Consider the following 18,100-nt stretch of genomic DNA (forward strand, 5'->3'; position numbering starts at 1 on the left):
CGCGTGTGTGGCGCGCTCAAACCCCCAAGCGCGAATTCCCTGAATGGGCCTAGCGCGGGCCCCGCCTTAAACAAACACGGCAAGGAGGAAGTCGCTAGTGCGGGCAGGCAGCTTCCCCGTCTTGACAACGTCATAGAAAAGACGACCATTCTCCCCTGCAAAAATTCCTCCCTGTTTCGCGCTGTGCATCGCCCTATCGCTGCAATATGGCAGAGTGTCGTCACTTTCAGGCTGCAGGTGCGTCGTGCTGGTTGTTCTACTGTTGTTCGATTCCATTACCTTGACTGACTAGTGACTGCTCTGCTTCTCAAGATCTGCGGCCTCCGAGCTCGACCCAACCCGTGTACAGAGAGGACTGTACGCAGTGCTTTGATTCGATTGTAAGGCTTGTTGTTTGTTGCCACGTTCTTCTCTAACAACCAAACAGGACGATACAACGGGGTTGAATGTTTGCCTTCATTGCTTCAACGGCGGATGCACGGGGGACAGGAATCATGCACAGCTTCACCACACACGCACAGGCCATTCGCTGGCCCTCAATATCAGAAGAACAAGAAAGAAAGTTCAGGTAGGTTAGGATAGAACAATGCGAACCTCACTCGCTAACTCGATGCTTTTTATTAGCGGGATGAGCCTCCTCAGAAGATGTCTAAACTCGCTATCCTAGCAGAAACCGAAGAAGACCGCTACGATACATCGATGAGCGTTATCTGTTATGAGTGTCAAGTCGAGAACAGCGGTCAGCTGAGTGAGAGGCTTTCTACAGTGGTCGAAGGAGTGATGAAGGCTTTGACTTTTTCAAAAAGAGAAGAAGTAAAAGCGTGGGAGCAAGAATTTGTTCCCTGCGAGCACACTCTGTGCCTGATACAGCTGGACCAAAGCAGTGTTGGCAAACATGGTAAATCAGTCTCTGCCCTGCGTTTAAAAAGCCGCGAATCTCACATCCATCCAGATCTGAAACAATGTTCGATGTGTGAGTTGAAGGAGAATTTGTGGTTGTGCTTGGAATGTGGAAACGTCGGTTGCGGCAGAAGTCAATTCGGTGGTGTTGGGGGAAACTCCCATGCTCTAGCCCATGCTAATTCCTCTTCTCACGGCGTTGCGGTTAAGCTTGGCTCCATCACGCCCGAAGGTTCTGCCGACATCTATTGTTACACGTGTAATGAGGAGAGGTTAGATCCGAATCTGGCGGCACATTTGGGTCATTGGGGAATCAACATTGCGGAAAGTGAAAAGACAGAAAAGAGTCTTATGGAACTTCAAGTCGAACAGAATATGAAGTGGGAATTTGCCATGACATCCGACGACGGGTCCATATTACAGCCAATTTTTGGTCCGGGCTTCACGGGTCTGAAGAACTTGGGGAATAGCTGCTACCTTGCAAGCATCGTTCAGTGTTTATTCGCACTCCCGGACTTCCAACAGCGATACTTTCGTCTCGGCGAGGAGCCTCCTTTCGTTCATAACCCTGCTGAGGATTTTGAAACACAGATGAAGAAGCTTGCTGATGGGCTGCTATCTGGAAGATACTCCAAGCCTGATTCTGAAGTTTCAGCTTCACCCGATTCCGTCGAGGTTCCTCATCAACGAGGACTTGCACCTGCAATGTTTAAACATCTCATTGGCCGTGGCCACGAAGAATTCTCTACGATGAGACAGCAAGACGCATTCGAATTACTGCTTCACCTTTTCAAACTTATTGCATTATCGAGGCATACTGATGGATTGGCCAACCCAGTGCATAGTTTCCGTTTTGTTCTTGAACAGCGCCTCCAGTGCCTTGATTGTCGTAAAGTCCGCTACAAGTACGATGAACAGGACAATATTTCCGTTCAGGTGCCTGCCCGCGCACTTATCTCAGGAGGAAATATCTCGGAACAAAACAACGGAGCATATCATTCAGTGACCCTAAAGGAATGTCTCGATACTTTCACTGGGGAGGAGATCGTGGAACTGAAATGCCCAGGTTGTGGGAGCAATAAAGGCTTTAGCAAGCGGTCTCTTTTCAAATCACTACCTCAGCATCTCGTGATAAATGCACGTCGGTTTGAGCTAATCAATTGGGTTCCTACCAAGCTAAATATTCCGGTGGAAGTGAGCGATGAAGACATGGACTTGAGCACTTATTTGTCCTCCGGCCCTCTCCCTACTGAAGAAATGCTACCGGAAGATGCCGAAACCGGTGCTCCAGCTTTCGTAGCCAATCCAGAGTTAATTGGACAACTGTTGAGCATGGGATTTTCACAGGTACGGTGTGAGAATGCGCTGCATGCAACAGGCAACTCCGATGTGGAAAGTGCGATGAATTGGCTCTTCGCCCATCTGGAAGACCCTGATATCGATCAACCTGTGTCTATGTCCAATGATACAAAGGCGGGCTCTGCAGGGCATGACACTGAAAAAATCCAGCAGCTCGGAGAAATGGGCATTGGTGCCAAACAAGCCGCAAAAGCCTTGTCGGCTACGGATGGAGATGTGAACAGAGCATTGGACTGGGTATTCAGCCATCCCGAGGCTGCCAATGACGATGATGATGACGGCGAGGCCTCTAGGAATTCGGAGACAGTGTCACCATCATCCCAAGAAATACCCGGCAAGACAGAATTGCCTGCGAAATATAGGCTACAGTCTCTTGTCTGCCACAAAGGGGGCTCACTCCATGCTGGGTAAGTTTTTCCAATTCCTGAGATAACATTCTGGGGGTCCGGTGACTAAAGTTCAATAGACACTATGTTGCTTTCATACACAAAATCTTGCCTGATAGTACTGAACCTTCCTGGGTCCTGTATAACGATGAGAAAGTCGTGAAAGCTGGAAACTTTGAGGAGATGAAGCAATATGCCTACGTGTATTTCTTTTCTAGAACTGGAGCAAGCAAAGCATGATGACGGCAAATACAATCAATAGAGCAGACACATCCTAAGATCCGAATCAGGTGCAGCATAATTAAAAAGTACCATTCAGGGCCACTTGTATCTTAGGCATTGTCTCTTATCAACTAAGTCAACATTAAAATATGCCACTCCCCTTAAATTTCTTTGCCTGGTTTCAGCCGGCCGTGGCCTAATTTGGATTGAGACTAGATTGAGTCTGGCATAAGTGGGGAAAGTGCCGCCTAAATTTTTGTAGTTTGTAAAAAGGTGAAAATAACACACGCAGATATGACCTTTCCTAGTTGGGCCGCTGCAAACCACCTTCTGCTCCCACCTCGTTGGCCCGCGCACCCCCGCGGCTAGTGGGAAAGAGGCACCGGCTGACAATAATGGATGAGATGTTGCGTGAGGCAAATTCTTCTCCCTTTTCGGCTGCACCAAGAGTCAATAACGCTGTCAATGGAGAATTACGCCTAAGAAGCACCGCCATTCGTACGATTGTCAGAGCCCTAAAAGGGGTCCGCCGCAGAAGTCCTTCGACCTGTCAATACCATTTTATACGGGTAGTGTCAGCAGAGAAAACCGGCGCCATTTTCGTTCAGGTGAAGAATAAGATAAGGGCTTCAAGCGCAGATAGCATCCTGCAAGAATCATTCTGACAGCGGAAAAGGAGGCATTATTTGCACATAAAATGGGCATAAACGGGGTCCCTTTTTGGTGGCTTACTGGTTTATATTCCGCTATCACGTTCTTCCGTACGGAGCTAGATACGGAGTCTCAACGCTCGAAGAAGAGCAATCTGCGCTCAGGCGCTCAGGACCAAGTATCCATTCCTACTCTCCGACAGGGCTTCTGTCACCGTCACTCAAAGTAGGAAGACATCTTCGGATAGTCCACTCACGCCGCAATGACGAGCAAGTCTTTGGCTGCCCAGAGAAGATGGAACTCACAGCAGCATTGAATAGGCTATTTAGAAGTGAATCCTCTTGTCCAGGCACAAGCGATATTGCGGTGGTACACCATCGAGATCAGTCCGATATGCCACAATACGATCAGCAAGTGGATTCTCGCAGTTGGTGGGTTTAGGTGGTTTTCACCCTCCTTCCCGATCGGGTAAACATATAGCTAGGTATATGCTACCTACTACATGCGGCAACTGAAAGGACACTCATCCCGCGGGCAATTCATGTACTTAAATACTTTTCAAGGAGCCATGATATTTGCTACAACCCTCCCCGTTCATAGTCAAAAATTTTCGAACAAGGATCTATCAAAAAACTTGTCCGCCATGGCTTCTATGCAGAAAGTCTTTGCCGCGTATCACGAGCGACTGGCCGTCCTCGAGGCCAGCACCAACCCATTGGCCAAAGGAGTCGCCTGGGTAGAGGGGGAACTCGTGCCTTTGTACGAAGCGCGCATCCCACTGTTAGACCAAGGTTTTATGCACAGCGATCTTACCTACGATGTCCCCTCGGTCTGGGACGGCCGATTCTTCCGCCTTGATGACCACATCGACCGACTCGACACAAGCTGCAGTAAGATACGCCTTAAGTTGCCTCTTCCCCGCGAGGAAGTGAAGCGTATACTGGTGGATATGGTCGCCAAGTCTGGTATTCGCGATGCATTTGTCGAGATTATTGTTACCCGTGGGCTGAAAGCCGTTCGCGGTACCGACCCGAAGGAGATCAAGAACAATATCTATATGTTTATTCAGCCTTACGTTTGGTGCATGGAACCAGAAGACCAGCCTGGCGGTGGAAGCGCTATTGTTGCGCGTACAGTGCGTCGCACCCCCCCAGGTTCGATGGATCCTACCGTGAAGAACCTCCAATGGGGTGATCTAGTTCGTGGCCTACACGAAGCTGCTGATCGCGGGGCAACTTATCCCTTCCTCACCGATGGCGACACCAACCTTACCGAAGGATCGGGCTTTAATATTGTTCTGGTCAAGGATGGTGTTCTGTTTACTCCGTCGCGCGGAGTTCTCGAGGGCATCACTCGCAAGAGTGTTATTGATGCTGCGCGGGCCAATGGGCTCGAGACTCGCGTTGAGATTGTCCCGATTCAAGCTCTTTACGACGCAGACGAAGTCTTCATGTGCACGACTGCTGGTGGCATTATGCCTATTACCACCTTGGATGGAAAGCCTGTCAAAGGGGGCCAAGTTGGTCCTATTACCAAGAAGATCTGGGATACTTACTGGGCCATGCATTACGACGATGCTTATAGTTTTGGGATTACCTATTAGGGATATTGCTGAAGCAAAACACGATAGAGATAAACGCCAATAAAATGGATGTACTTAGAAGTAATCAGTCCTTCCTCCAAAAATGAGCTTCCGAAGCGGTTTTTGATATTATCGTAAATTTACCACTCTCCAGAAAGAAAATAGAGACTGGCTTGCTAACCCTTCTTTACTAACATTTTTGGGTAATTACTGGTTAGTTACCTACTTACTTACTTTATCAGCAAGGAAGACTCTGCCTTCCATTTTCGGTAATTATAACTCTCCCAGAAAAGGCAACTGAGCCTTTCGGCTTCTTTAACCCCGCCAGTAAGCAAGTACCCACCTGTTGTTCTTGAAGAACAGGATAAATAAGTTCAAGGTCTCAGTAGTCTTTCTGTTATACCCCTCCTAAAACATTTTCAGACACAGTATACGGCTTCCTCGTTCATTGCTGAACATGGCATCTCTCCCGCCAAGCGTTGCTAAGTCCTTAGCAGAGACCAAGGTCGATTACCGACTCCTAGGAGCAAGCGGTTTGCGCGTGTCAGTTCCAATTGTGGGATGCATGAGCATTGGCAACCCAGAATGGGCGAACTGGGTGATAGGGCCAGAAAAGGCGCTTCCTTTACTAAAAGCTGCGTACGATCGCGGCGTTAACACTGTTTGGGCTCCCCAATTTGTCGAATGTTGAATGGTACTTTGAAACTTACATTTGGCATAGTGGGATACAGCGAATGTATACTCGAATGGTGATTCGGAGCGAGTGATCGCCCAAGCGATCAAGAAATACAATATCCCAAGACACAAACTGGTGCTGATGACAAAAGCTTGGAGCTGCGTGGGAGAGGAACAGTTCCACGCATATCCCATCTTGAGCGAACTAAGACGAACAAAAGATTACGTCAACCAGTTTGGTGAGTCCTTGCTTCAATCCTGATCGGGGCTGCTGAGTTCGTTCTACAAGCTAATTTGATCCATCGGCGCTCCCAGACCTCTCGAGATCAGCCATATTTACTGCGGTGAACAACTCCCTTGAGCGCCTAGAGACGGATTACATTGATGTTTTCTGGATTCACCGTTTTGACCCCTACACCCCGATTGAAGAGACCATGCGTGCTCTTCATGATCTCGTTACCGCTGGGAAAATTCGCTACCTAGGCGCTTCCTCGATGTGGACATACCAATTCGCAATGATGCAGTTCTGCGCTGAAAAGAACGGGTGGACCAAGTTCGTTGCTATGCAAGTACGTGCTGATAGTATATTGTAAAGCAGTTTCATGACGCCAGCTTTCTGCTAATGCTACAAGCAGAATCGCTATAGTTTACTGTATCGCGAGGAAGAGCGGGAGATGAATAAATATTGCAACGCAACCGGCGTCGCCATCGTTCCGGTAAGTGAAAAGCACACACACACACAGTTGTGATATTACATTTGCTCACAGTCGATCATCAGTGGGGTCCGCTTGCTGAAGGACAACTTGCCCGTCCTTTAAAGGCCCGAGGAACTACCGCTCGCTCCGATAATAACGACGAAAGCATACGTCCGGAATCGGTGGAAATCATTAGCCGAGTTGAAGAGCTTGCTACGAAGAAAGGGTGGACTATGAGTCAAGTTACGTTGGCATGGATGCTTAAGAGAGTCACAAGCCCAATCATTGGCTTTAGCAGCGTCGAAAGAATCGACGACGCTCTCTCTGTGCGCGGCAAGCAACTCACTGAGGAGGAAGAAAGATACCTGGAGGAGCCGTACACCCCAGTGGAGGTCAACAGCCATTTCTGAGGACTCTTATGTCTGATTAGTTAGTGATCAAACCAAGTGTTAGCATTAGCAAAGTGTATTCCATAACGCAGCGGCCAACAAGAAGCTTAATAATACGAGATTCGTGTCTCTGAGCCACTTTGAGAGCCGACGCCTACATACAGTCATTGGAATTTCACATAGAAGTTTCAGGCACTAGTCCAAATCAATCGCTGTTGGAGGTATCATGACAGGATGGCGTCTCTTAGTTGTAGCAGTGAAGTACAGGAAGTCTCCGGGATTTGCCGGAGTATGCCTATCTTATCCTCCCGATAAGAGCGAAGCCCTAAAAGGCAACCGAGTTCAAACTTAAGACTGAAGTTGGAACAGCATATGAAAAGGGACTAGCCTCGTCTAGCTAGCTATCTTTATCTTCATTCCCCCCTCACAATAATCATCACGACACCCTAGAAACCCAGTCTTCTCAGTAGCACCCATGAAGCCTGTTGATCTGCCTAAAACAGGCAGGAGAACTAATGCACTAGCATTTGCCCGGGTAGACTGCCATACCTGTGCTTCGTTAGGCGAGCAATGTGACCGCCGTCGACCGCGGTGTTCGGCCTGTCTAGATCAAGGCCGCAAATGTCAAGGCTTTGCGACTCCTTTGTCCTGGAATCCAAAGCGGATGTTGTCCAGCAATCCGTCTACTACTACTGTCATTGGCCATGTATTCAGTGGGCCGGGCAATCAAAGGGGCGATGATGCTGCAGCAGGTGTTATTTCAACCTCCAACAATCGCACTCAACCCACCCAGTCGCGCCTATCGCAATCCTTTCAATTTGTCAAAGGCCCTTCAAAACCGAGAAAAAGACGCAAGACATGTCCTCCTCGGACGCAAATCAGGGCCGAGAACCAACCAGGAGTGCAGGAGAGCCTCTCTTCTGCAGCTGTCCCAACTTGCTTGCCTAGAGAGGAAGCAGGTTTGATAAACCATGACCCAAGGGGGAATAGCTTACTGAGTGGCTTAGGTATGTTGATGTGTTTATCAGGACCTTGTCTCGGAATCGATTAGCCACCTATCAGCAGGCATTCAATTGACATGAGAGCTTCCCAGAACCCCCTCTGGCCGATTTCAGCCTCTTTGACTCAATTAATCTAGACGCGCTTCCATGTACACCACTTTTTGCAATGGAGACAACGGCATCTCCAAGTTCAGCATTGTTGCTAGACCCTATTGCAGGAACGGGCGTTGTGCCGAGCTCCGAAGATGAGCAGCAACAGCAGCAGCCGCAGGATCCATTGATCCAGACTGCCAGCACTACGGCGTCAGGCGAGTCGCAAAGGGCATCATCAGTTGATAACTATCTGAGCCGATTTTTCCCAGAGCTTAATGTTTTGTTAAACTCGCCACGTTTTCAGACGACGTTCTTAGCACCAGAGCTCACGCCAAATGATCATAGCCGTCTTCTTGAACTCTGTAAGACATGATCACCCTCTTTCTCTCGTTCTTTACTTCTTACTTTCGCCTGACTGGGCCACATTGACTAATTACCCTTAGATGATTCCGAATTTTGCATTCTGCCATTAACAGGCGACCTTTCTGTGAATCCATTCCGTTGCAAGCGACAAACTTCGCAAGGATCACGTCTCCTTTTTCACTCCATACTCGCCCTGTGCTGTCAGCATCTCGAAGGGTTGACAGGCAGTTGGTCAAAAGAAGCCGAAGAGCATCGGCTCAAGGCGACTGAATTGTTAAAGTCTGCTTTAGAACAAAAAGAGCCACATAACACACACTCTTTGCTAGAACCGATATTGATCCTTTTCACCCTTGATGTAAGGCGCTCCCTACTCTATCCTAGTATGATATAACCTTAGTCCCTCATCAATTCTCACGACAGTGCGCTCTCTCTGCCGTTGGGAACTGGTCTAGCCATCTATCCCGTGCTCATTCAATGCTATGGGCTTACGGTGGCCCCAATTCACTCACCACGGCACGTGTACGATCCCAAGTTAGCATGTTGATATGGTGTGGATGACTGCCCTTTCGATATAAATGTAGATGTATTTCCTGCTAACACTTGGAAGGTGGGATGTTACGCTTGCTCTAATTTCTCGCCAAGGAACAATTATGGACCGTGAATACTTGGATTTTCTGATCCAATGGGAAAAGCAAGACGACTGGTCGTTTTTTGATCTGACTGGCTGCTCTGGGGATTTGATCCTCTTTATGTATGAGCTTGCAGAACTAGCCAAACAGCGAGAAATTGCCAATTCTATGAAATGGTTGACTTTTGATGTCACACCTGTCTTGGAAATAGAGAAAGAACTGGTTAGTTGGAATAATCAGGCCGGTTCCGTTGCAGATGAAGATATTGCCGGACTATCCGAAGTCGAAGCAGAGAAACTGTTTCACAAGGCACAGGATCGTCACCACTGCGCAGAAGCCTGGCGGTGCGCATTACTCCTCTATATCCGAAGAGTCTTCAAATCCGTCCAACAGAGACCTGTCATCGCTCAACTGGTTCGCCGAATAATCGATCATACAACTTGTTGTCGGCGAGCATTCCAAACGCAGAAGCAGCTGCTTCTTCCAGTTTTCCTTGCTGGTAGTGAAACATCAGACCAAGATATGCGTGATTATGTTAAAGAATACTGCGATTACTGGGGAAAGAAGAGCCGCTACAGGATGTTCAATACGGTTCCTTTGGTGTTAGACCAAGTATGGAAATCTGGTCAATGGTGGGCGCCAGTCATTGATCAAATGAGTACTGTGCATGGTGCTACGCAACTTTTACTGGGCTGATTGAACATGAAATGGCAGTGCCCTAACTCCTACCCTTTTTGGTGATAAATGTCTCATCTTTATCTTGATGCTCTTTTCAAGTTCAATGGAAATACCTCGAAATCCTACATCTCCAGATCCATACGCCAACTGAAATATAAGATTAAGAAGGGCAGACTTGTCATTTCCTTGGAAACAATTTTCGCCGATGAATCCCAGTAAGGCGACGTGCTGCAACGTAACTCATAGCATGGAGCGAGTACCACAAGCCTCCTCAACCAAATCAACTGCAGCTTGGGCACAACCATACGACGACTGGTAGCCCGCACCGCCAGCTCCGTAATTATGAACGACCCAAAGACCACCAATGCGTTCTTTCTCAATGCGAGTGCCGCCCTGCCTAACAGGTCTCAGGCCAACCGCGTGCCTGATAATATCCAAACTCCCAATTCCTTTCCCATTAGTCAATTGCGGACACATTCTAACGGCACGTTTCATGATCCGTATGGCAAGGTTTGGATCGGGCTGAGACTCCCAATTGTTTACCTGGTAAGATCCGCCGAGGATGGTTCCTCCACCAGCTGCTCTAGTCATCACATAACACGCTTCGTCGTCACCGTCGTCTGTCCCAGACACGTCAAGCATTTTCCCTCCTGCATCATTGCGAACAATTACAATTTGACCACGTGCAGGGTACACTGACTTGTCCTCCACGCCGCCCAGTTTGGAGGCCATCAGCCCGGTGCAATTGACGATGAGGTCAGCTTTTCCTCCGAGCTGGACGCTGCAATCAGCAGCAGCATCCAGAATATGATTGTACACTGCGCGTTTGAAGATGACTCCATTTCCCAGACACTGAGATACTAACCAAGGTAGATAGATTGCAGTATTAATGCACACTGAAGTGAAAGCCGTGGCCGAGTCCATGTCGGGGTGCAGGGACGACTTTGGGAGCAACCTGAACTTTTACCAACAACTTGAGTTAACTAGTTGCTTCAGCATATGGTGAGAGAGATGACTAACGTTGGGGACGACTTTGGAGAACCAAGGATTAGGCGACAGAAGTTCCGCAAACCAATTGGCAGTCGCTGAGCCCTTGTCTTTAGCCCGGCTGTGAATCTCACACTCTTCAATAGTTCAGTCAACAGTCCGCGTTTTAGGTTGATTTCGGATTTCTACCTTGGAAATGCACCCCTGCCTCAGGATGGTTCTTCGCTAGGTCCGCTAGGGGATACCAAGTGTCCTTGTCCCATTTTGCAGCCTCTGTTCCGCCGATAGAAACCCTACCAACAACCATTGTTACATCTCTGTCTGGTAGATAGATTCCCCGTAGTTCGAAGTGCACTCACGGCATGTAATTTGCACCGGCCCATGGAGACGCGTATTCGATGTCGTAGTCCCCGGGCATATGCTTTGCGGCGACCACAATCTTATAACCGGGCTTTTTTGACAGCAACAGAGCGGTCGTCAACCCAGCGACACCTGCGCTGCATAAGATTTAGCTTCATCCTAACAAACTAGAGCATTCTTCTTCTTTAGACTTACCCTATAACCACAACCTTCTTCGTAGACATGAGGGGCCCGCAGTAGCAACGATGGAATGGTTTCGATAACTTAGCGCCTCGAAAAGGGTATAGAGGTTGAATATTTATACCCTTCGAGCGCAGCCTAGAAGTCTATCGTATGACCAGTTGCTTTTCTTACTGTTGACTACCGGTGAAACAGTAAGGTACAACGCTTTTTGTGAGAGATTCTTGACCATTCTAGTGCCGGTGGTGTCAGAGAAAACGTACCGAATTAGGAATGTGAGATACCGCGGCTATAATCTACTTTATTCTCACTACTATATTTTCTAAAATGAGGCTTAGCGATACCAGTCTCAAAATTTGCCCCTCAACAATCGCCTGGAAATTGAGATTGGTCTTCATAGCTTACTGTATAGATGAATGAGACTCAGGAGTTATACTACACAAACAGATAGACAGCAGATTTGACAACACCATGTAACTGCCTAGGCTTTATAACTAGAAACGTTCAATTACAATTTGGGATGTGTATTGTATATTTTTTATTTCTATGAAAAGACAGCCCAAACTATTAGTCTGATAACAACAAATTGTTGGGTTTCCACCGGCTTCCAAAAGGTTCATTCTCTGTAGCGTCTGTATCGAGGCGCTAAAATAGCCTCACCTGCCAAAAGCAGTAAAACAGTCAGTAAATATATCCGCTAATACAAAAAAATACACTACGGAGTAGTGAACCTATCTCTTGATTTTTAGGATTCCGTATGAACGAAATAGCTTGCCTATTCTCTCTCAATCTCTCGCCCCTCCTCCCTTTCCTAACGAGGATACCTGTCGCCAGTGGCTTACGGGAATTTGAACATAGCCCAGTCTCCGTTTGAGTACTTTAAGATTTAATAGTAAATACATCAGCTACTCATAGTCTATATACACCGCCAACATGCCCCCCAACGACAGTAGCGTTCAAATAATCGGCTATGCGGAACCATGGATTGTTTCGCCGGGGGATTCAGTCGACATCAAAGTAGGTTGTTGCTCAAGGAAAAGATTTTAGACGTAGAACTGACTGTTATAGATTTCTTCCACCGAAAAAGAATATTCTCACCGCTAGTGCGCCTGATCCAAGGTTATCGGGGTGCTCATGCCCCCCCCCCCCCCCGGTCGAGGGGGAGGAAATCACCGAAATCCCTGCTGGAACCGAGATGACGGATGTTATCAATCTGCTTGCCCGGGGTCTTATGCTTGAGTACCATATTGGAATCAAGTCTCTTACGACGCCGAAGAGGGCCATGAAGTAGAGTTCTACGTGCAGTCCTACCTGATTGATGTTGAGGAACATCGCCGTCAGAACCTCGTCTCATGTCTCGATCCAACATTCCGAACCGGGTTCGCTGTTGTTTTGCGTCAGTCAAGATTCGAATTCCTGGTGGGTACGGGGGACAATGTCGAGGTTTTCCAGAGTTCATTTGCCGTCAATCGCTGGCGCTGGCTACACGTTCGAATGAGCCTTGTTGCTCAAACGCTGACCTGGAGCATCGAGCAGTTGAACCGTCTGGTAGAAAAGGCACCAGCCGCCGAGAGAGGGGGCCAAAAATTACCAACACCTTTTGTTCTCGGGTCAAACGAGTTGCTCTTTGACGTAGGCATGCTCAATAGCTTCACTCCCTCGTCCTTTTTCAACGGCCGTCTCGATTCTCCCTCTTTCACGACAACCGGAGCCACACGACGGGCAATTGCGCAATATGACTTTTCTCAGGGAATTTCTACTGATTCCATTGGTGTTTCTGGCGATAATAGACATGGTGTCCTGGTCAATGCTCCTACTCGGGCGGTTAAAGGATATAATTGGAATGGCCCCCAACCGGATTGGACTAAAGCGACATACGGGTACGGCGCAATTCATTTCCACGAAGGTGACCTAGATGATGCGAAATGGTCAACAAATTTCTCTATCACTATTCCTTCTACAGCTCGTTCAGGCGCATATGCTGTTGAACTAAAGTGCCTCAATCCGGAAGACGTGTACGATATGGTCACTTTCTTCGTCCGTCCAAATCCAGAGTCAACAGCAAATGTTGCGCTGGTACTAACTACATTTACATACCTTGCGTATGCCAATGAGCGCATGTTTGATCAGACCAGATCTTCTGCGATGGCAATACCCAATGGAGTCAGCATTGGGAGTGGGAATTGGTACTTTGAGAACTTGGATAACGGCCGGATTTCGGCCTTTCGGCCTACGATGTACATGTTGATGGCTCCCCCTGTGCACACACCAGCGCTAGACGGCCGATTCTGAATGTCCGACCTGGATATGTGCACTGGGCATTGGATCGCCCCCGTGAATTTAGTGCTGATCTCCTCATGATTGGCTTCCTGGAGCATTCTGGTATCCCATATGATGTTATCACAGACCATTGCATCCACACTCGGGGTCCAAAAGCAACGCTTCAGTATTCGACACTGATCACGGGATGTCATCCTGAATATCATTCCCTCCAAACACTCGACGCCCTTGACGATTTCGCAAAGGCAGGTGGCAACCTGATGTATCTCGGCGGAAACGGATTCTACGGGGTGGCTGATATTGACTCTTCTCCTCATCCCTATCGCCTTGAAGTTCTAAAAGGAAACCAAGGTTGTCGGTCGGTAACTTTTCCGGCCGGCGAGCAAATGCACAGTCTAACTGGAAGCCAAGGAGGTCTATGGCGAAGCCGTGGCCGGCTCCCCACTATCTGTTCGGTACCGGCAAAGGGAAGGGCTATGTGATAAACTCCCAATACTCGCGACGTCCTGGCCTTGCCTGGATTTTCGATGGCATTGATGTGGACAACCCCCTTGGCGAAAATGGGTTTGGTGGAGGTGCCAGTGGAGATGAAATTGATCATCTAGATTACGAACTCGGATCACCATCGAGTATCATTCTCCTGGGAACAAGCCAGCAGTATGATGATAGCTTTGGGCTCTTTAACGAAGAATCTATGTTTCCTATGGTCAACACTCTGGGCTCGAACTCTGATCGTGTCCGAAGCGACCTTGTATATTACGAAACCGAAGCAGGCGGTGCGGTTTTCTCAGTCGGCAGTATCAACTGGTACAGCAGCCTTGCTTGGGAAGGGTATGATAACAGTTTAACTAGAATTACAGGCAATGTGCTCAAAGAGTTCATCAGGCGAGGCAAAGGCAACAGTCAGTAGCCAAGCGAATGAGTTGATACTTAGATATCAACCTGAATCGCAGGTTGAAATCTGAGTCAAGAAAATAGTCAATTACATACTTGCATGTCCCATGTAGTATATATATTTATCCATTATTGTCCCACAATCAGAGAGAACCGGGTGCTGTTGCACTACAGATTACTAACAGATAACAGACACTGATACTGATACTGATAATGTCGAACTTGTTTCTTAGGTTCAGTGGCAATCTCACAGATATGAGCCAAACCGGTGTAAACAAGATAACATGCGTCTTGCTTTGCAGGCCTGAAGTGGCCAGAAACACAAGATCAAGTGATAAACGCCTCAGATTATCTGATAAAAGCCCTGTATTTCTGCATTAGGAAGGAGAGTTAAGGTTAGAAAGGCAGTAGATAGTGTGATACGGACCCTATCATCGGTTTCCTTGCTCAGTCTAGTGTCTCCACAAGAAGTTCCCCGGCTTTCGTATAAAGGCTATCGCCAGGAGGTTATCAATGGAAATGGATAGGCATACGATAGCAGTGACGAAAAGGAGACATATATACTGGAGAAATGTTCTAAAACTGACCATTTCGTGTCGATGGTCGGAACAACCAGACAACAAGATCCGAATATTCAATAATCTTCCTCCTCATCACTCATACATCGTCTCATAAGAATAACAATCTTCTTCGCCTCCCCCTCATAGACGTGAAGATGGATCCGAAAATGGATCCGATGAAAGAAAAGGAGGAATCCATACTTTCATCAACCGAAGAAGGCCAAGTCCTCAACATACAACGAGCCCGAGATGCAACAGCTACCGAACATAGCCTGAGCATTCTGGATGCCTGTCGGGGTTTCTGGCCTGCGATTCTTTGGTCCTGTCTGTTCAGCATGGGAGTTGTCATGGCTGGATTTGATCCGCAACTGGTCGGCTCCCTCATTGCAATACCGCGCTTCCAACATGACTTTGGCGTTTATGAAGACGGAGCTTGGACCATCGAGGCCAAATGGCAGTCTGCCTTCAATTTGACATCACCAATGGGTGCCATCTTTGGTTCATATCTGATCGGATGGCCTCTTGATCGCTACGGCCGACGCTGGACGATGGCAGCTTGTTGTGTGGTATCGATCATCGCTGTTGCAATTCAGGTATCAGCGCAGAACAGTGCTCAGATTTTGGTCGCTGAGCTCGTCAACGGACTTGTTGTTGGTGCCTATCCCGTGGTTGCACCGACTTACATATCCGAAACTATTCCTGTTGTTCTTCGCGGCATGGTGACGGCATCGGTGAATTTCTGTTTCGTTTTTGGTCAATTGGTCTGCTCGGGAGTCCTTATTGGCACTCAGGGGCGAGATGACCGCTGGGCGTATGATATTCCATTTGCCTGCCAATGGTTCTTCCCGGTCTTCATCCTGGTGTTATTGCCTTTCGCTCCCGAGTCACCTTGGTGGCTGGTCCGTCAGAATAAAAAGCAAGAAGCCCGCCACGCCCTACAGCGTCTCGCCACAGAGGGAGTCAACGTGGATGATATGCTTGCCTTTGTCGAAGTCACGACGCAGATGGAAGACGAGCTCGAGAGCCAGGCGCGATTTATGGACATGTTTAAGGGGAACGATCTACGTCGAACAATTATTGCGAGTATGGTATACTGCATCCAGGTGTTTTCCGGCACCGGTCTCGTCATCAACTACTGTGTATACTTCTTCGAGCTCGCGGGTCTATCAACAGACATTTCCTTCGACATGGGCTGCGGCGTGCTCGCGGTGGGACTCTTCGCCACTTTCCTCTCCTGGATATTAATCAACAATTTCGGACGCCGCCCTCTTTACACCTGGGGCCTAATCAGCCTCACCTTTGTCCTCATCATAATCGGCGTTTTAGACTGCCAGCCATCATATTCCACAAACGATGCCTTGCGATGGGTTGAAAGTAGCATGATGTTGTTCTGGAACTTTGTTTATGATCTCACAATCGGAGCTGTATGTTTTGTGATTATGTGCGAGGTATCATCGACGAAGCTGCGGGGAAAGACCATTGCATTTGCCTCTGCCGCGCAGTTTTTCGTGAATTTCATTGCCGTCGTTGCTATTCCTTACGCCATCGATGTGAATCAAGGCAATTTGCGTGGCAAGCTAGCCTTTGTCTATGTCGGAATTTGCATTCCGTGCATTGCATACTGCTGGTTCTGCCTCCCCGAAACCAGAGGGAGAACCTACGAAGAGCTTGATTTGATGTTTGAGAGGAAGGTCAAGACCAGGGATTTTGCTACGTACAGATTCGAAGACGACGTGCATAACGTAGGGAAACACGATGCCACCGCTGCTGTCTGATTGATTATATGTGTACTGTAGCTCTTTCCTGGGATCCGTAACTTATCTCACTATCCGCGGGGTTAGCTATTTAGATTCTACATGTCATCAAATATGATATTATTGATTCATGTACTCCTTCATCATACGGTTCTAAATGCATTCGATTCTGCATTTTTCATTTTGGATGTATACAGTGCCAATGGCCTTCCACCTCAAGCAATCTGTATAGATAGATACTTGTCGTCTTCGGCTGTTCCCTCGGGCTCCACACAAGCCCCTCAAACCACGATAAGATAAACTCAGTTTCCCGTTTAGGGAAATTTTGTCAAATTTTCCTAATTAGGAAGGTAAGTCGATAATATTAACAACAGTACGTTGATGAAAGTGGGCACTTTCTAAACCTGAGTTTATAACTAGTCAATAAATAGCGAATGTTGGCAAGTAATTGCGACATTCCTTCGCAGGATTGAGCCTTTGATTGTGCGTAAATAATATCAATTTGCACCGAACTTCAGGAGGATACCCCCCTGCCAAATACACACGCAAGACTACCAAAAGAACACAAGAGAGGATAAAAAGGAAATCACAAAGATGCCCTTCAAGCTTCGACGCGCATCGCCTTCCGATGTCGAACAGCTTACCGATGTCTTTTTTTCGGGTTTCCGCAAAGACGCTGTCATGGCATCGTGCTTCCCTGAAAAGCCCTCTGTCCGGCGCTTCTGGATCAACGGCCTGATGAAAGCTCTCTCCGATCCGAGCGTCCACATCGTGGCTGTTGTCGACACCGACGCCCCCGGAGAACCGATAGTCGCTTACGCAAACTGGGTCAGTCCCACTACCACCGATACAGATACAGAGCAAGATCAAGCTCAGCCATTATACCCTGACGATGGGGACGATAAGGAATTGGCAGAATTCTTCTTTCCCTTTCTCAAAGAGCAGCGAGCCAAAAACATGGGTGGCAGAAAATGCTGGTATTTAGCAGCGTTGGTCTGCCACGAAGACCATCAAGGAAAAGGTGCCGGAGGGATGTTGATGCGATATGGTTTGAAGCAGGCGGATGACATGAATGCTGATATCTATCTAGAAGCCAGTCCGCCTGGTGTACCTGTATACAAACGCTTCGGCTTCAAAGAAATTGATCGGGTTGTTGTGTTAGACGGACAGTTCACCGAGCTGTTGATGTTGCGCGAATTTTCTGGATAACCAGCCGCATTATCTGTATCAATGTCTGATGTATAAATTTTAAAACCCAAAGAATTTGAGTATAGCATAGAGCGGATTAATGTTACTTGGGTTGATATCTAGATTAAGGGGATAGAAGAGGAGACGAGCATTTCATTTGAGCATGCCTGGCATAGAGCGAAAGTATGTACCCAGTCTTCTCACAGTCACACAAAATCTGTACCATTTGCCCTACTAATTTTCGAGTGAATTGGCTGGGTCATGCGTTGAAGCA

General features: G+C 47.8%; 8 protein-coding genes across 8 annotated transcripts, besides 1 other annotated feature; 7 read left to right on the plus strand and 1 right to left on the minus strand.

Annotated features, from left to right (window-relative positions):
- Positions 1-206: 206 nt before the first annotated feature.
- UA08_09121 (hypothetical protein) lies at positions 207-2,885 on the plus strand (the record flags this gene model as incomplete). Its single annotated transcript, XM_020264019.1, has 5 exons — positions 207-237; positions 313-380; positions 428-568; positions 625-2,666; positions 2,726-2,885. 5 exons carry the CDS (start codon positions 207-209, stop codon positions 2,883-2,885), a joined length of 2,442 nt encoding a protein of 813 aa, XP_020115769.1.
- A 647-nt stretch (positions 2,886-3,532) lies between these two features.
- Positions 3,533-3,613: a repeat region (Identified by RepeatMasker using a combination of RepBase library and repeat library created with RepeatScout).
- A 548-nt stretch (positions 3,614-4,161) lies between these two features.
- UA08_09122 (hypothetical protein) lies at positions 4,162-5,121 on the plus strand (the record flags this gene model as incomplete). Its single annotated transcript, XM_020264020.1, has 1 exon — positions 4,162-5,121. One exon carries the CDS (start codon positions 4,162-4,164, stop codon positions 5,119-5,121), a length of 960 nt encoding a protein of 319 aa, XP_020115768.1.
- Positions 5,122-5,557: 436 nt separating this feature from the next.
- UA08_09123 (hypothetical protein) lies at positions 5,558-6,880 on the plus strand (the record flags this gene model as incomplete). Its single annotated transcript, XM_020264021.1, has 5 exons — positions 5,558-5,761; positions 5,822-6,014; positions 6,091-6,344; positions 6,411-6,491; positions 6,554-6,880. The coding sequence occupies 5 exons, from the start codon at positions 5,558-5,560 to the stop codon at positions 6,878-6,880; spliced, it is 1,059 nt and encodes a 352-aa protein (XP_020115767.1).
- Positions 6,881-8,966: 2,086 nt separating this feature from the next.
- UA08_09124 (hypothetical protein) lies at positions 8,967-9,641 on the plus strand (the record flags this gene model as incomplete). Its single annotated transcript, XM_020264022.1, has 1 exon — positions 8,967-9,641. One exon carries the CDS (start codon positions 8,967-8,969, stop codon positions 9,639-9,641), a length of 675 nt encoding a protein of 224 aa, XP_020115766.1.
- Positions 9,642-9,863: 222 nt separating this feature from the next.
- On the minus strand, positions 9,864-11,194 carry UA08_09125 (hypothetical protein; the record flags this gene model as incomplete). Its single annotated transcript, XM_020264023.1, has 6 exons — positions 9,864-10,483; positions 10,521-10,596; positions 10,644-10,747; positions 10,800-10,903; positions 10,970-11,107; positions 11,166-11,194. 6 exons carry the CDS (start codon positions 11,192-11,194, stop codon positions 9,864-9,866), a joined length of 1,071 nt encoding a protein of 356 aa, XP_020115765.1.
- Positions 11,195-12,083: 889 nt separating this feature from the next.
- Positions 12,084-14,557, plus strand: UA08_09126 (hypothetical protein; the record flags this gene model as incomplete). The annotated part of the gene is made up of 5 exons (XM_020264025.1): positions 12,084-12,167; positions 12,429-13,387; positions 13,429-13,788; positions 13,842-14,332; positions 14,517-14,557. 5 exons carry the CDS (start codon positions 12,084-12,086, stop codon positions 14,555-14,557), a joined length of 1,935 nt encoding a protein of 644 aa, XP_020115764.1.
- A 482-nt stretch (positions 14,558-15,039) lies between these two features.
- UA08_09127 (hypothetical protein) lies at positions 15,040-16,659 on the plus strand (the record flags this gene model as incomplete). Its single annotated transcript, XM_020264026.1, has 1 exon — positions 15,040-16,659. The coding sequence occupies one exon, from the start codon at positions 15,040-15,042 to the stop codon at positions 16,657-16,659; it is 1,620 nt and encodes a 539-aa protein (XP_020115763.1).
- A 573-nt stretch (positions 16,660-17,232) lies between these two features.
- UA08_09128 (hypothetical protein) lies at positions 17,233-17,847 on the plus strand (the record flags this gene model as incomplete). Its single annotated transcript, XM_020264027.1, has 1 exon — positions 17,233-17,847. The coding sequence occupies one exon, from the start codon at positions 17,233-17,235 to the stop codon at positions 17,845-17,847; it is 615 nt and encodes a 204-aa protein (XP_020115762.1).
- Positions 17,848-18,100: the final 253 nt, after the last annotated feature.

The sequence above is a fragment of the Talaromyces atroroseus genome (assembly GCF_001907595.1).
Source record: "Talaromyces atroroseus strain IBT 11181 chromosome Unknown scaffold_17, whole genome shotgun sequence".
Classification (NCBI taxonomy): domain Eukaryota; kingdom Fungi; phylum Ascomycota; class Eurotiomycetes; order Eurotiales; family Trichocomaceae; genus Talaromyces; species Talaromyces atroroseus.